The 18,150-nt window shown below is 40.0% G+C and overlaps 2 protein-coding genes and 1 long non-coding RNA gene across 10 annotated transcripts in view; 2 read left to right on the forward strand and 1 right to left on the reverse strand.

Annotated features, from left to right (window-relative positions):
* POGZ (pogo transposable element derived with ZNF domain) overlaps nt 1-3,868 on the forward strand; it is a 40,745-nt gene extending 36,877 nt beyond the window's left edge. For all 8 annotated transcript variants that reach the window (XM_032464283.1, XM_032464285.1, XM_032464284.1 and 5 more), the window contains one exon: nt 141-3,868. In XM_032464283.1, the coding sequence (XP_032320174.1) occupies nt 141-1,812 (1,672 nt within the window). In that variant the 3' untranslated portion in view covers nt 1,813-3,868. The remainder of the gene's footprint in view (nt 1-140) is intronic.
* A 1,276-nt stretch (nt 3,869-5,144) lies between these two features.
* PSMB4 (proteasome 20S subunit beta 4) lies at nt 5,145-7,510 on the reverse strand. Its single transcript, XM_006186655.2, has 7 exons — nt 7,334-7,510; nt 6,890-7,096; nt 6,477-6,623; nt 6,218-6,299; nt 5,755-5,871; nt 5,466-5,554; nt 5,145-5,261 (listed from the first exon to the last, which is right to left on the reverse strand). Exons 1-7 carry the CDS (start codon nt 7,471-7,473, stop codon nt 5,249-5,251), a joined length of 795 nt encoding a protein of 264 aa, XP_006186717.1. The 5' UTR covers nt 7,474-7,510; the 3' UTR covers nt 5,145-5,248.
* Nucleotides 7,511-11,999: 4,489 nt separating this feature from the next.
* LOC116658749 lies at nt 12,000-17,785 on the forward strand. The gene is made up of 2 exons (XR_004314035.1): nt 12,000-12,597; nt 16,527-17,785. It is a non-coding gene; the product is annotated as an uncharacterized LOC116658749 (long non-coding RNA).
* The last annotated feature ends 365 nt before the right edge of the window (nt 17,786-18,150 follow it).

Here is an 18,150-nt window from a genome sequence, read left to right on the forward strand (position 1 = left end):
AGAAACTCACTTCATCCTTTAATTTCTATTTTGTAGTATGTTTGGTCTTTATTACTACTACTCCTACCACTGCTACTACTATTATTTTGTATTCCTAGTTTAACTGAATTTTTTCTTTATCTCTTTGCTAACCCTTTTAGGCATGGCCAGACTCGTGACCGATTGCATGACCGGAACTTGAAGAATTTGTACCCTCCCCCTTCCTTCCCCTCTAATAAAGCTGCCACTGTGAAATCTGCGGGCACCACCCCATCTGAGCCTGAAGAGCTCCCAGCTCCTGTGGCCCAGACACTCCCATCACCAGCCTCAACTGCAACCCCGCCACCAACCCCGACCCGTCCCCAGCCTTTAGCCCTTCCACCAGTGGCTGCAGAGGGGGCTGAATGTCTGAATGTTGATGACCAGGATGAAGGGAGCCCAGTCACCCAGGAACCTGAGCCAGCCTCAGTGGGTGGTAGTAGCAGTGGGGTTGGCAAGAAGGAGCAGCTGTCGGTGAAGAAGCTTCGAGTGGTCCTGTTTGCTCTGTGCTGCAATACAGAACAGGCAGCTGAACACTTCCGAAACCCCCAGCGACGCATCCGGCGTTGGCTTCGGCGTTTCCAGGCCTCACAGGGGGAGAATCTGGAGGGCAAATATCTGAGCTTAGAGGCAGAAGAGAAACTGGCTGAGTGGGTGCTGACCCAGCGAGAGCAGCAGCTGCCTGTAAATGAGGAGACCTTGTTCCAGAAGGCCACCAAAATAGGACGTTCTTTGGAGGGGGGGTTTAAGATCTCTTATGAGTGGGCTGTGCGTTTCATGCTACGGCACCACCTGACTCCCCATGCTCGGCGAGCTGTGGCCCACACTCTTCCCAAGGATGTGGCAGAGAATGCAGGACTCTTCATTGAATTTGTGCAACGGCAGATCCACAACCAGGACTTACCATTGTCTATGATTGTGGCTATTGATGAAATCTCCTTGTTCCTGGACACAGAGGTACTGAGCAGTGATGACCGAAAGGAGAATGCCCTGCAGACAGTGGGCACGGGGGAACCGTGGTGTGATGTGGTGCTGGCCATTCTGGCAGATGGCACTGTCCTCCCTACCCTGGTTTTCTACCGAGGACAAATGGATCAGCCGGCAAATGTGCCAGATTGTATATTGCTAGAGGCAAAGGAGAGCGGCTACAGTGACGATGAGATCATGGAGCTGTGGTCATCCCGAGTGTGGCAGAAGCACACAGCTTGCCAGCGTAGTAAAGGCATGCTTGTGATGGACTGTCACCGCACTCACTTATCGGAAGAGGTGCTGGCCATGCTTAGTGCCTCTAGCACTTTGCCTGCCGTGGTCCCAGCAGGCTGTAGCTCCAAAATCCAGCCGTTAGACGTATGCATTAAACGGACTGTCAAGAACTTCCTGCACAAAAAGTGGAAGGAGCAGGCTCGGGAAATGGCAGATACTGCATGTGATTCTGATGTCCTGCTTCAGCTGGTGCTGGTCTGGCTGGCTGAGGTGCTTGGTGTTATTGGGGACTGTCCAGAGCTAGTTCAGCGGTCCTTCCTTGTGGCTAGTGTTCTGCCTGGCCCTGATGGCAACATTAACTCACCTACAAGAAATGCTGACATGCAGGAGGAGCTAATTGCCACCCTAGAGGAGCAGCTGAAGCTGAGTGGGGAACAATCTGAAGAGCCCTCAGCTTCCACTCCCCGACCCAGGTCATCTCCTGAAGAGACAGTTGAGCCTGAAAGCCTTCACCAGCTCTTTGAGGGCGAAAGTGAGACCGAGTCCTTCTATGGCTTTGAAGAAGCTGACCTAGATCTGATGGAGATTTGAGTGTTGGGGTCATGAAGGGGGGGTGTGGAGTGGGGGTGGGAAGTCGTGAGGGAGGGTAGAGGGATTTAGGGGAAAGGGGGTATACCAGGTGAGATAATTGGCTTATATTTTTTAATTTTATGCCACCACTCCCCCCAGTGTTGACTTATACTTCCCTGTGGATTTGTGGATTAGGAAAACCAATAGCAATCACGTCTGAGCCGATGAGCTGGCCCGTTGGTCATTCACTTCTGCTAAAAACAGGTTTTTGTGACTTTTTTTAAAATTTAAATCACTGTGTTTGGTATTTTTCTGACAAAATCAAGAAAAAGGAAAAAAAAATCCTTCGTGGGCAAATGTCAAATTTTTTGTTCCCCCTTTTACCTCAATTGTATCTTAGTACACCTGGATTTTTGTTGTTTGTTTTACTGTGTGGCCAGTGTCTCTGGGCATGATGCTCTCCAAACATTGTCAGTGTGAGAACATTTCTGCAGATGGGAAAGACAAAAATTGTAGCTCACAAACTGGTTTATTATATATATGGATAAAAAGGTTTTTTCATTGTGGTCTTAACACTTTTCTATAAAAATGAAAATGGAAAAAAATCCCACTGAACTCTCTTCCTTCTCCTTTCTTTCCTTCCCTCTCCAGAGATGTTGGTTTCTACAGCAACTCTAAGATATAAAATTGTGGCTTTAAAAATGCATGAAACCACCTTAATCATCCAGAATGATGACTAGATTTTTTTCCTCACCACCCTCCCTCCAACAAAAACACAACAAAACCAATATTCTTTGCACTTGTGATTCTTGACCCCTTTCCCCATTCTCACACCATCACTCTGGACAGAGGATCATACACGTGTCATAGCAAGCAAGAGGTACTGAGATGATCACACAGACCGTTAGGGTGGATGGCTTCCATTCCAAGTGGATGGGTCTTCATTCTCACAGGGGCAGCCCCTGCTCTGTTGAACTTCCTCCCGTTCAGTGGACAGCATACCTGTTCAAGAGGTCACTTGTCCTCCAGCCAGCAGCTAATTGTGCAAGAATTGTATTGAACTTTGAAGAGACCACTTGTTGAAATTCTCCTTACCCTGTGGCTGTCCTGTTTCTCTTACTGTCCAGAGGAGAATGTGAAGAAACAGATGGGGTGCGCACAAAGAAAAAGACACGAATCTTTATTTTTCACTGCCAGCTTCAAGAAGAAAGTTTTTCTACAGTTTGCATGAGGGAATTTTTTTTTAATTGTCTGTACTTATGGTTATAAACTGAAATGTACTGTAACATACAGAGAAAAGGAGCAAAAACCCAAGTCCACCTTTCCCACAGCGACACCATTCTTCTGTCCACTCTGAAATTTTCAGCAACATTTCCCTGAGCCAAGGAGGCAACCTGCACAGGCTTGTAAATGGTTCGTCTTTAAAATGTACATAAGTGGAGCATTTAATAAAATGAGGGGAAATGGATTTATAAACAATGTGGTTTTTTTCTAGGTGACCCTATTTGAATAGGCCTTCACACTGGGAAATGCTCAAGATGTGATAAGCCTCGTGATACAGGTGTGACGTTCGTTACCACCTGTTTCCCCACCCATTTTTTGTTCTGTTTTGTTTAACTCCAAGCACACTATAATATAGTGAACTGGAGAGACCCCTCCCATCAGCAGCTCGGCCAGCTTTGTCAACCTGTGGCATCCGAAACCCAAACTGAGGGTTCACCTGGGCTTCTCTTCCCCAGCTTTTTGCCTGATGCCATTTTGACAGAATATGGACTTTCAAGTCAAAACTTTGCCTTTCAGACAGTTCAAGAACTATGGTCAACTCTATCTACATCTCTGGTAGTCTGCAGCAGCCCCAGCCTCAGCAGAGCGGGGTTCCTGCCCTCTGCAAACTGTATGACTTTATTGATGGGTAATTTTTTTAAGACCGTAAAACCAACAGTGGATCAGCCAGGTTTTGACCAGGAAGTTACCTTTGTGGATTCCGCCCGCATGGCTTAGTAGTAGAAGGAAGTTTTTTTGTTTTGTTTTGTTTTTTATAATTCAGTTTAATCAATAAACAAGTATTTATTGACTACTTCGTGTCGAGACTGAATGTGGGGAAGATTCAAATTGAGAGCTCATGGTTCTTTTGCTTAAATTTACTAGTTGTAATCGCAGATGACACAAATGGAGGGCTGTTCTGATTTCTCCCTCAGCTCTCAGCTCACTGAATTTCTCTACAGGCAAACAGTGGAGATACATGGGTTGGGTTCCACCACTACAATAAAGCAAATAGCGCAAGAAAGTGAGTCACGCAAATTTTTTGGTTTCCCAGTGCATATAAAAGTACGTTTATACTTTAGTATATTAAGTGTGCAATAGCATTAGGTCTGAAAAAATTAAAAAATACTTTATTGCTAAAAAATGTTAACCATCACCTGAGACTTGTAGTCTTTCTAAAGTAGTCAGAGATCACCATAACAAAAATAATGAAAAACTTGAAATATTTCAAGAATTACCAAAATGAGACAGACACAAAGCAAATGTTACTGGAAAAATGGCACCAGTAAACTTACTCAGTGCTGGGTTGCCACAAACCTTCAATTTGTAAGATAAAACAAAAACACTGCAGTATCTGCAAAATATAAAAACAAGGTATGCCTGTAATAGTTTGAGGGTTTCCTGCCTACACTAGTTTCTTAAAAAGGTTTAAAAAGGGTATGTATCAGAATCACCCAGGGTGTTTTTTTAAACTTGAGTTTAACACCATCCCGAGGATGGAACTGGCTAATGACCCCAGAAGACTTGACTCATGGCTACACCTAGGACTTCTTAATGAACATAAAATACTTGTAAGAGGTATTAGTAGAATACAGTGCTAGAAATTTAGCACAAGATTTGGACAATAAACATTTAGGTTAAATGTCAAAATTACTTAGTATTCCCCGTGAAGGGTGAAGAGGTTGGATGGGTGAGGGATTAAGGCTTTCAGTTCCAGCTTGGTAACCTTATACATAGCAACTCTACTAGATGTTACATTTCTTTGAAATGTTTTAACTAAAATCATATTTGCTGCCAATATTAACCAGAAAGTATATTTTAGAATCTAGTGCAAAGGTGAAAATACTGAAGAAAAATGTTAAATACAAAAGCTAATTAATGTTCTCACACAAAGATCAAGCCCAACTTCCATACAAAGCAGCCTTCAGGACAGACCCAAATGAAGACAATAGTGGGTCTTCTGTACTGACAGCACATTCTATATACACTAAGAACCAAAGGGTTCTCTGCCCAGGGTGGGAAATGGCATATAGCAGTACTTAGCAGTTTTGCTCTTGGTGTGACCTAGGCAAACAACACAACCACTCAGCAAGCGTTTCAAAGGACTGATTTATTTTACAAAAGAATACCTCTGAACCAGCCAAGTTCAAAGTTAGAAGGGTACAACTTCAGTTCTGGATAATGCATCTGTATTTCATTCAAAACCACTAAAAAGAAAGAGAACATACTAAAATTGTGAAGCCACAGGGTGAGGAATCAATTCCTGAAAACAGCTCTATACTCAACCCAAACCTCGCCACCCAGAGAATTTTTTGGTTGAGACCTCCAGAAAAACCAAGCTTAGTGCAAGTAAAGGGTCTCCCAACTTTTCTACCAACTATTTTTTCTACTGTAATTTTAATTTCAATCACCTGATCATGTGGGCAATATCCCAGTTGGTCTCTGCAGACAGGGGTCCCTCTATTTCAACACCTTTTTCGGTTACAGTGGCGATTTGAAACTGAAAGAAAGCAGAGCTCTCAATGAAAATGCCAACCCTACATGCGAGAAGTCCCTGGGGCCTGGTCAAAGGTCAAGTGGAGAATGAAAACAGGACACGCAGAAACGAGGCACTCTCTTCTTCAAAGCATAGGGACTCAAGGACTGCAAGTATCCAGAACCAGTCAGATCCCCATCACCTTTATTCACACTTCTGCTCACCCGGTTATAAGAACGGGCATCTCGATAGTACAGCACTCGCATGCAGCGTTCCACAAGGTCTCGGGCCTCAGTCTGGCTCAGCACTGGCTGCCTCTCCAAAACCTCTCGCAGCAGAGGCTAGGGAGATTAGGGGGAAAAATATGGAAGACACCAGGCAATTTGTCACAAATCCACAATGTAAAAAGAATCATAAATGAGTGAAAAGGGGACATTCCACCTACTGCCTCACCAGAATGAACTCTGCTTACTTGTGCTAAAACCCACTTGAAGGGAAAATTCTAGGGTGTCCTCTCTTTGCACATATACACTGTACTCCTGGACCACAAAGAAAACCATCTGCCCAGCAGTAGGGATTCTAGCCTATTCCTCATGTCAGAATTTCAAGGGTAAAACAAGCAGACAACCACTAACCCCCAATGCCTTCTGTTGTCTCCCATTCCTCATCCCTCAAGTGACTACTTACCTGAGCCAAGTATGCACCATAACCAGTGGCCAGCGAAGGGGCTTCATAGGCTACACCAAGCATGTCCACGTAACCCAGGAAGCTAACAGGACACAGTAAGTCAAAGAACTGATTTCACCTTAGGCTTCTGTACCTTAGCTGAAGGATGGGACCATGGGGTCTGAGTTACAAGTGGGATTCACTCAGGGGCAAGAGAGACACTACACAGGCACTAGAGGTTGGGTGGTCAAGGAAATAAGTTATTTGCATTCAAATCAACCTCTCTCCATCAGCATAGCCTCCGATGACCATGGTGTTCCACAGGGGGTTCATCTTGGAGCGGCGGCTGTACATGGCCCTGGTCAGCCATGAATGAATAGCTTTAGGGCTATAGCTGTGTCCATCTCCCAACAGCTCCTCATCAATCCTTAAAAAGAACTGGTTGTGAGAAAAGGGAGGAAACGGAAGCCGGGATTTCCAACCACCTCCAAAAGACGTTACCATAATCTCCTCCATTTAAACCCACTTAAAGAAACTGTTTATTTGCAAATATTCTGACATCTTCCACCCCCAACAAGTCTCCCTGTCCTCTGCTGCAGCCTCAAGTTCCTCCACCCTACAACTTCTTGAGGGGATGAAAAACCGTGGATTCCCCTCCCCACTTGGGAACTGCTTATTCTCTAGATGACTTACACCATTTGGCCGAGAACTTGCTTCAAATACTGGAAATCAGCATAGTCTCCGGAAGCACCCAACATGGTGCTGTTGTTGACTCGCATAATACGAGAGATGTTGCGGAAACGAGCCAAGGAACCGTAAGAGCCCAGCATGTCTGCAGCAATCACAACTCCGCCCTCAAACTTTACGCCCAGGACCGAGGTCCCGGTCACCATGGGGTTCCTGGAGAGAGAGAGAGAGGTCTAGCGAGCGGCGGCGGAGGGGAAGAATCAGAGCCCACTTCCTGTGCTTCTGACTTTCCATGGCTCCTTTCATTCTCCGGGACCCTGCTCCCCGAACTCCCCCGCCGTTCGTGTGCGCCGGGGACCCCACCTCGCCTTCCACGGCTCCCAGAACTGGCCGGCCGCACCAGGCCCCACGGCCCCTCCCCGCTGCGAGGCTAAGGCGCCGAGAGCTTACTGAGTGCGCGTAATCGGACCACCGTAGAGCGCGGAAGCCGGGTCCACAGAGGAACCGGGAGTGGGAGGAATGCGGTAAAACTGCCCGGGGACCGGACCCCCGGCCCACAGCCCGGACCGTGATTCCAAAAACTCTTCCATCTTAGTCACGGTAGCACAAGAAATGAAAGAGATTACGCCGACGGAAGCGGAAGTGACCCTCCAATGCCACGCCTTTCTTCTTCCTGCAAGCCGCTTCCGGCAGCCATGTTGTTAAGGTCAGGGCCGACGGTGGGTGGCGATCGAGATCCAGAGGTTTGGAATTGGTCGACGTCGCATCACATCGCGGTAGAGTCTGGACTGGAGCAATGTTCTGACGCAGAAATTCAAGGAACGGGAGTGTGGTGTGGGAGATGGGTGTTGGGGGGAAGGAGGGAGCACTTTAAGATGCTGACCCTGAGGGAGGAGGCAGAAATTCTCGTGTCCCTTTTGGATCCTTATCAAAAAGCTTCACACAAAACTAATAGTGAACCCAGGATCTCTTAAATCTCTATTTCTCAAAGCAGCCTCATATGGCATATTCGGCCCATTTTGTAGATAAGAAACGGAGGCTTGTGTAGTGATTTACCCAATGACACAGCAAGTAATGGTAGATCTGATTCTTTGAGCCCAGGAAAAAAAAAAAAAAAGGAATCATACAATTGTGCGTACTCCAGGGTGTATATTTCGGGTAGATCATTCTTTAAGTCCTTCAGCAAATCTCTGAAAGGTTCCTCATTGTCAAATGCTCTTGCCTACCTCTTAAGCTGCAGAAAAATTCTGTTGACTACGAGAGTGTAAGTAAATTCCAGGGGTTCCCTTCTCAGTGTGGTTCTGTAGCAGGGGCTGGAAGCAGTGTCTAGAATCAAACAGATGAACCTAAAACCACTACTTTGCCACTCCACCCTATAAAACTAGATTTAAAATTTTTTACTCACCAGGAAACTGAATCAGTTTCGTCTTTTAAATTCCCTGAGTTAATTTGAACCAAAGCAATGCATGAAATTTTAAGTTAATTGAAATAAAATATTTCAGGTCATGAAACCCTAGAAAGAGAACGGTTATCTTGTTGTATCAGAGGCACCCGAGTGAGACTCTTTGTATCACCTTTTTGTCTTGAAAACTAAGTAGTCAACTTTTTTCTTCTAATTGATAGCCACCTCCTCCCAAACCCCATATTCCGAGTGACTCTTGGGCCACCAAGAGACTCACTTGGACAAATAGCAGGTGTCAGTTGTGATGACAGAGGGCTTATTGGGATTCCTCCAAAGCCGCTAGAATATCTCACTCTTCATAGCTACCAGAGTTCTCATCATATGAAATTTAAAGCAACTAGCCATCAATTAACTGGCTGTATCCTTGTTTAGAAGTGGGCCTGAGGTGGCTTGCTGGCTTTTGGTCTCACACTTTTTTAGGTCCCTAGGTTAAGGCTGTGGTAGGGCCAGTACCAGTTCCAGAGATCAGGCAGGAGGTCAAATTCCATAAGGTCTAGAAGAAGAAAAGTGAGAGGATCTAGAATCATCCAGGCTGAATAGAATGACAGAGAAAGCAAACCATTAATATCTGATGATGCCATATTCAAGAGAAGGGGACCAGCATGTCTTTTGTTCTAAGATGAAAACAACAAGACATAAGTTAAACTGAAACAAGGGAAATTTAGGAAGTTTCTTTCTTACCATTTTTAAAAAATATTTTTATTGAAGTGTAGTCAGTTTACAGTGTTGTGTCAATTTCTGGCGTACAGCACAATACTTCAGTCATATATGAACGTACATACATTTGTTTTCACTTTCTTTTTCACCATACATTAGTACAAGATACTGAATATAGTTCCCTGTGTTATGCAGTATAACTTGTATAAACTTCTTGTTCATCTATTTTATGTATAGTAGTTAGTATCTGCAAATCTCGAACTGCCAATTTACCCCTTCCTCCCCCCTCACCCCCATAACCATAAGTTTGTTTTTTATGTCTGTGAGTCTGTTTCTGTTTTGTAAAAAAGTTCATTTGTCTTTTTTTTTTAAGATTCCTCATATGAGTAATACCATATGGTATTTTTCTTTCTCTTTCTGGCTTACTTCATTTAGAATGACATTCTCCAGTTCCCTCCATGTTGCTCCAAATGGCATTATTTTGTTATTTTTTATGGCTGAGTAGTATTCCACTGTATAAATATACTACAACTTCTTTATCCAGTCATCTTTTGATGGACATTTAGGTTGTTTCCATGTCTTGGCTATTGTAAATAGTGCTGCTGTGAATATTGGGGTGCATGTATCTTTTTTAATTAAGGTTCCCTCCTGATCGATGCCCAGGAGTGGGATTGCTGGATCATATGGTAAGTCTATTTTTAGTATTTTGAGGAATCTCCATACTGTTTTCCATAGTGGCTACACCAAACTACATTCCCATGAGCAGTGTAAGAGGGTTCCCTTTTCTCCACAGCCTCTCCACCATTTATCATTTGTGGACTTTTGAATTATGGCCATTTTGAATTTTGAATTATGGTGATACCTCACAGTAGTTTTGATTTGCATTTCTCTGATAATTAGAAATATTGAGCATTTTTTCATGTGCCTGTTGACCATTTGTATGTCTTCTTTGGAGAATTGCTTGTTTAGGTCTTCTGCCCATTTTTGGATTGGGTTGTCTGTTTTTTTCTTATTAAGTTGTATGTGCTGTTTATATATCCTGGAAATTAAGCCCTTATCAGTCTCATCATTTGCAAATATTTTCTCCCATTCTTTAGGTTGTCTTTTTGTTTTGTTTATGGTTTCCTTTGCTGTGCAAAAGCTTATAAATTTAATTTGGTCCCATTTATTTTTGCTTTTATTTCTATTGCTTGGGTAGACTGCCCTAGGAGAACATTGCTAAGCTTTATGTTAAAAAAAAGTTGTGCCTGTTTTCTTCTAGAAGGTGTATAGTGTCTTGTCTTATGTTTAAACCTTTAAGCCATTTTGAGTTTGTTTTTGTGTTTGGTGTAGGGGAATTTTCTAACTTCACTGATTTGCATGCGGCTGTCCAACTTTCCCAACACCACTTGCTGAAGAGACTGTCTTTTCTCCATCATATATTCTTGCCTCCTTTGTTGAAGATTAACTGACCATAAGCATGTGTGTTTATTTCTGGGTTCTCTATTCTTGATCTCCTAGATTTAAACATTCATTTTGATGCTCAGATTATTCCAGATTTAGCTCTCTACTTCACACAGTTGCCTACCTTGCTTAGTCACACCCAATGGCTTTTTGAATTGTTCATAAAAGAAAGGGATAGTGGGAAAAAGAAGATATACAGATATAAATATATGTATTCTTACTCCTACAAGTAATATATATATATGCCATGTATATATGGCTTACCACCAGTCCTTAATGTTGCTCTGATTATTTTGTTACCAAGTCCAAACTTGTTCTCCTCGTCCCACAACGGGCCAGTATATCGGGAGACAAGGTGTTGGGGCAAGGAGTAACAAATTTATTCGGAAAGCTGGCAGACCAACATCCAGGAGAACCATCCTCCCTCAAGTCAGAATTCAGAGTCCTTTTATTCTTAAAATAGGACGGGTGTGTTTGCTTGTTGCAAACTTCTTAGCGTTGGAATCCTTTGTTCTTTCAGCTGTCCACTTAGGTCAGGTTGTGGTGTTCCTGCAAACCTCCAACAAGATAAATGTTATTTTCTATTCTGCAGCTTTTTTTTTTTTTGAAGGAGAAAATTATTTTTATTTATTTAATTTTTTAAATTGAAGTATAGTTGATTTACCTATTCTGCAACTGTTAATCTTTATATGAACGGGGAAGTGTTACACCCTTAAAGGTCAGAGCCTTGAGAATGGGCTATCCTGTATATTTCAGGCTATAGGCAACATTCTTTTTCAAAAGGTGCCGAATCACCATGACTCAGCACGGGAAACAGCACAGAGTTAAAGTCAAAGAAACAGATCTAATTGGAGTCAGCTTTTTTTCTTTTCTAGTGCAATTTTGTTTGTAAAGCTCTTTTCTGGATCCTTCAGGGAGGGCTCATGGAATCTACATTCTCTTAGTTATTGAATGCTAATAACAGTTTTGTGTGCCCTCCAAACTTCCAAATCAGCTTTGCTGGATATAAAACCATTAGCCCATGTTTTCTTTCCCTTGAGTATATCTTAGTTATATTACTCTATTTTCTTCTGACATAAATTGTTCCTGTGAAATAGTCTAAAAGCAATATAATTTTTCCTTTTATAGGTCACTTGTTCTTTCTGCCTAGTTGATTAAATAATTTTCTTCCTTAAAGTCCAATAATTTTATTAGAACATGACTATATTGACTATGTTGGTCATTCTGAGTTAATAATCGTATATATGCAGTGTGTTATTTCAATATGTAATGGTTTTTAATTTTTTTCCTTGATTTTAGCTTTTAGTATGCATTCTCAATATCCCTTCATTTATTTTCAATTTAATTTTTTTACCTTCTGTTTCTCTTTAGGCATTATCTAGTGTATTTATTTACTCTTATATTCCTTCTAGTTCAGTCTTCATTTCTGAAAAGGTTATTTCTTTCATTTCTAATTCTTTCCTGAATTTAGTCACGTAATAGCTGTATTTTTCAAAATCTGACTTGTTCGTTTACTTCTTCCATTATTTTCACAATATCTTTCAGCTCATTTTGAAGTAGTGGATTACAATTTGTCCTGCATGTGGACATGTCTATCTTGTCTGTCTGCTTTCAGTCAGTAAGGATGTTATTCTGCTTCTTACTCTCTTTATGTTTATAATATAACTTTGTATGGAATTTGCGCTCGATCCTTTTCTGTCCCTCATTGCTTTTGGAAATATCTGTTTTCCTGAACTTTTAGGAGGCGTGGCTCAGGATAGCTTTTCTAGCTTCACAGAGCTCCCTCTGCTATTGTTTTTGTGTAATGTTTCAAAAAACATGGCCGCTTGCTCTCCAAGATTGCCTAGCTTTGTTGCCCTTCTCCACTTTTACCTAGACCTTCTCTTCATTTGGATCTGTTGTCCTGTTTTAATTAAGTTTTATTCTACCTCCAGCAGTTTCTCAGTTTGGAGCTCTGTCCTAGATGGAGCCTTGCTGGCCAGTTGGAGAGTTCCTGGGACCTGGGCTACTCCAGCTCCTTCAGACCCCACCATACACTCCTTGCATTTGTCAGCTGTTGGATTGGGCAAAGCCCTTCTCTGTTTGAACCGCTGTTTCCAAGGACCCTGTTGTGCTTTCCTGTGAATGCTCTCTTGGGGTCTGCTGCTCTCAGGTGTGTCAGAGGCCCTGGTGTTCCACTCTGCTCTCTCCCACAGGAGGGCTGACATCACACCCATCTTTTAGCTGTAGGTGGTTTTCCCTCACCTGCTTGCTTTGGGGTGTCATGGGAATACCTTGTCACATCGTTTTATAATTGTTGGAAATGCTGTTGATGGGATTTTGGTTTTTCTTTCTAGTTGTTCTGTTTTTATGAGAGAATTTGGTGAGATTTAAAAACTGTGATCATCATTGTCTTGAATCCCATGATACGTTTTTGTGATGTACAAATACAGAAAAGTGTACAGTAGAAAACGAACTTACCCATTAGTGAATTTTAGTGTTTTTACATTATACCTCAACAAAATTGATTTTAGGTGGTAAAAACAAAATTTAACCATTAGCCCCACTATTCAGAGATAACCATTAACATATTGACACAGTCCCTTCCAAGATACCTATATGATCATATGTTTTACCTTAGTAATACTGGTAATTTATTTCTTTTAGAGAAATATTTTTACTTCAAAGATTAAATAAAAGCCAAACAATACAAACATATCTTTCAAAAGTTAATAATCTCCTTCTCCTCTCTAATCCCATTGGACCCAGGTAAATAATGTTTGTAATTTGATAGACATATTTCCACTCTTTTCTCTATGCTCATAGAAATATAGAAATTTGGAAGGATTCTCCTTTTTACAAAAATAGCATTTTGTTAACATTTCTCAGCAGTGGCCTTTTTGATATAGCTGTATCCTACCACATCAATTCTTCCTGATAGCTATGTCATACCACATAGAATGAATATAACATATTCAAAAATTTCCCTTTTTAAAGTTTTTTTATAGATAAATTACTGCAATAAATTCTAATGTAATCTTATGTAACATTTATTGTTACATAATGATACTTTTTTTCTGTAGCTCTTTTCCATTTTTTGCCTGTCTGACAAGGTGGAATATGATATCTCATTGTTACTTTAAATTGCATTTCCTGAACTAACAGTGAATTTAAGCATCCTTCATTATTTCTTGGCAAGAAATTTTCTCCTGTCTGCATTGATTATTCATATTATTTGTCCATTCTTCTATTGGATTGGATGTTTTCTCCTTATCAGATTGTAAGAGCTTTTCACATATTAGGATATTAATATATTGTCTGTCTGCCTGGATATTTATTCTTTGTTTAGGATCATTTTATCCAATTAAAAAAAAAACACCAAATCATTTTGGGAGTCTAATTGAAATTATATTAAATATATTAATTTTGAGAGAATTAATATTTTATGATATCAAATAAAATTCCTAAAACATGATTCAAGCCATAAAGGAAATGATTGGTGAATTTGATAATATCAAAATTTAGAGAATTTTTATGGCCTAAGATACTATTACAGAGTAAAATTATAAGTGACAGGGAAACGAATACACCATATAAAGGACTAGAATTCAGAACACTTTTACTTATCAGTAAGAAAATCATAAACAATTCTAAGAGAATGAGCAAATAATATAAATAACAATGTATACGAAAAAATCCAAATGATAAAAATACGAAAGGTGCTCACTTCACTAATAAACACAAAATGCAAGTTAAAATATTGAGATACTATTTTTTCACCAGGAAGATGATCAGAAATGAATTATTTGGCATTATCAACTGTTGGAGAAGATACAGGAAAAGTACTTTTATAGACTGTTGATGGGAGTGTAAGTTAAAGCAGGCACCTGCAAAACAACTTGATAGCATCTAATAAAATTGGAAAATATGCATGCTAAATTAGACTCTGTGACCTATAGGCAATCACACATATGCACAAGGAAACAGGTTCAAGGATGTTCATTGGAGCACTATTTGTAACTACAAAAAAAATTGGAAACAGTGTAAATGCCCATCAAAGGGGAAGTGAATAAATTAAATGCAGTGTATTACTACAAATGAACACTACAAGGTGGCTAAAAGGAAAGAACCTAACTTACTGAGTGCAATGGGCAAACCACGAATAATGTGAAACCATTTGTGTTATTTTAAACACACATACACACATATAATGGGCTAATAGGCTCATGATGGCATTTAAAAGTGATTGTTATATAATCTTATTTATGATAACACTCTGGGGAAAAATTCAAGGAACCTCTGAAAAATGTCCCAGCAATAAAAGATGAAGAAAATCAGCCAGTTGAAATGGAGTTAAAGCAGAAAGTATGCTTTGCCAGGGTGGTGGAAGTAACTTGGTCCCTGGAGAGGGACATGGGGTTGGAAGAGGTTATAATGGGATTTTACCTTTATTATAGTTTTTTTTTTAAGAATGTATATAATTATTTCTTACCTAGTTGGTTTCTAAGGTGTACACAAGACTTTTGGTTTTAGGATGGTAACGATGTCTTATCTTGAAAAATCTTAGAATTTGGAGGCTTTGGGTACCTTGAAAGCCTGGGCTGAGATACACGTGCTGAAAACTCTGATTTAAATGTGTGACCTAGAGCTTATCATACTAAGGGAAGTCAGACAGAGAAAGACAGCATCATATGATACCACTTATATGTGGAATCTAAAAAAATGGCACGAACTTATTTACAAAACAAAAACAGACTCACACACATAGAAAACAAATTTACAGTTACCAAAAGGGAAGGGGGGAGGGATAAATTAGGAGACTGAGATTAGCAGATAGAAACTACTTTCTGTAAAATAGATAAACAACAAAGTCATACTGTACAGCACAGGAAACTATATTCAACAGCTTGTGATAACCTGTAATGAAAAAGGATATATAAGTATAACTGAATCACTATGGTGTACAGTGGAAATTAATACAACATTGTGAATCAACTCTACTTCAATAAAAAAGATTAAAAATAAATAAATATAAATAAATATATACAGGATCACCAGGGATCACTGGATATTGAGGAAAGCCTCCAACATGAAAGAGAAAGAAATTCCCCACTCCTCAAACAAAAAATTCTCTCACCAGGCTTAGGTAAATACTCAAGAGAAATAAAAATGTATGTCCCCAGGAAAACGTACACAGATGTTCGTAGCAGCACTATTCATAAGAGCCAAAAAGTGGAAACAATGCATATGTCAATCAACTGATAAACAGATAAACAAAATATGGTAGAGCCTCACAAAGGAATAGTATTTGGCCATGAAATGTAATGAAGCACTGACACAACGTGAGTGGACCTTGAAACCATCATGCTAAGTGAAATAAGCCAGACATAAAAGGCCATATATGATGTGACTCCATTTATATAAAATGTCCACAAAAGACAAATCATATCCATAGATTAGTGGTTGTCTAGGGCTGGGAGTGGAGAATGGAAAGTGGCTACTAATGGTTACGGGTTTCTTTTTGAGATTAGGAAAATATTCTAAAATTAAATTGTGTTGATTGCATCACCTGTGAATATACTAAAAACCACTGAACTGTACACTTTAAATGGGTAAGTTTTATGGTATGTGAATTTTATCTCAATAAAGCTGTTATATAGAGTCATCTAAAAGAAAGCAGAGATGTTGGGAGGGCAAAGGGAAAGCTTCAGCACTCCTCTGTTCATGTTCGGAACAAGCCCTTCAGAAATCCTGCTCCAGAGAGCTTGTCTCTGCAGCCACATCGGTCAGTTCTGACGCCTTACTATTTTCATTCTCACTGAGATAATTTATGATCTAATTACTGGGCTTTTTTTCAATGACTGTTCTCTTCTGAGTCACCCCCTTTTTTAGGGACCCTGGCCTTGAGACAGTACTCTATGAACTTGATGAAATGTTCCCTATTCAGGCCTGCTTGAGCCCAAAAATTAGTTTTAGAAAGTATAAACGATACTTGTTTATTTTTTTAAAAATTAAAATAAAAAATCCATAAGTATACAAAGTAAAAACAGTTCAATTTTCCCAAGAGGTAACCTTCATTTGCATTTTGTTGTATCTTTCCAGACTGCTTTCGTTAACATGCAAACAGAGAGTTGTTTACTTTCTCAAGAAAATGGACTCGCGTGGTATGGACAGTATGGCAGCCTGTCCTTGCACTCAAATATCTTCTCTCCTTCCATGCCAGCATGTACGGTCTACTTTCTTTCCTGAAATTACCCCACAGCGCAGAGGTACCATGCATTGTTTAACCGTTCTCTTGTTAGTGAAATGTCTGCTGTTTTCACTGTTACAAACAGTTCTGCAGTGGGCAGTTATTTTTGTATCTGTACACTTTTGGTTGTACTTCTATAAAATTGAACTTTGGCTCCAAAAGTTGGTATCTGACATTTTAGAAGATACTAACAGCACTGTCCTCCAGTGTAAATATTCCCGTTAATAATTCTACCACCTCTCCAACAAACGACGTTATCGACCTTCTAACTTTTGCCAAACTAATAAGGCAAAAAAGTTGCCGACCGGCACTAGCTTGTGAAACCTGATTGTGCACATCTCCTCCCGATCCCATGTTAGTGATGGCACCTTGGTAGCTTGAAATCAGTAGTTACACCACAAAATTGGCAAATTAAAAACACACATAAAATAAAGGAAGGAAAGATGAGTGACTACTGTTCTCATTTTTAATTGAACTTATTTTGAGATGATTATAAATTTATATGCAGTTATAGGAAATAATACATAAAGATCCTATATACTCTTTACCCACTTTCTCCCAAGGGTAACATCTTGCAAAGCTATAGTACTGTATCACAGCATTAATACAGTCCAGATACAGAGCATTTTCATCACCACAGGGGCCCTTGTGTTGCCCTTTTATGGCCACACCCACCTTCCTCCCACCCTCATCCCCACCTTAACTCCTGATAATCTCTAATATGTTCTCCATTTCTATAATTTTATCATTTCAAGAATATTATATAGATTGAATCATACAGGATGTAACCTTTTGTGATTGGCTTTTTTCACTTAGCATGAGTCTCTGGAAATCCATCCAGGTTGTTGCATGTAACAATAGTTCATTTTTTTCACTGAGATATAATTGACATATAACATATTAGTTTCAGGTATATACAACATAATGATTCAGTATTTGTATATATTGTAAATGATCACCACAATAAATCTAGTTAATATCCATCAGCATAGTTACAAAATTTTTCTTTGTTGTGATGAGAATTTTAGGATCTACTCTTAGTAACTTTTAAACATGCAATACAGTAGTAGTATTAACTATAGCCACCATATTGTATATTATATCTCCATGACTTATTTATTTTATAACTGGAAGTTTGTACCTTTTGATCTCCTTTCTTTCCCCATTTCCTCCACCCCTCTCCTCCCCTCCCCACTCCTCCAGCCTCTGGAAGCCACCAATCTGTTCTCTGTATCTGAATTTGTTTTTGTTTTTGTTTTTTTTAAAGATTCTACTTACGAGATTATATGGTATTTGCCTTTCTCTGTCTGACTTATTTCACTTAGCATAAACACCCTCAACGTCCATTCATGTTGTTCAAATGGCAACATTTCTTTCTTATGACTGAAAAATATTCTACTATGTGTGTGTGTGTATATATATATATACACACACACATTTTCTTTATCCATTCATCCATTGAGGAACACTTGGTTT

Source organism: Camelus ferus, chromosome 21 (genome assembly GCF_009834535.1).
Source record: "Camelus ferus isolate YT-003-E chromosome 21, BCGSAC_Cfer_1.0, whole genome shotgun sequence".
NCBI classification, from domain to species: Eukaryota; Metazoa; Chordata; class Mammalia; order Artiodactyla; family Camelidae; genus Camelus; species Camelus ferus.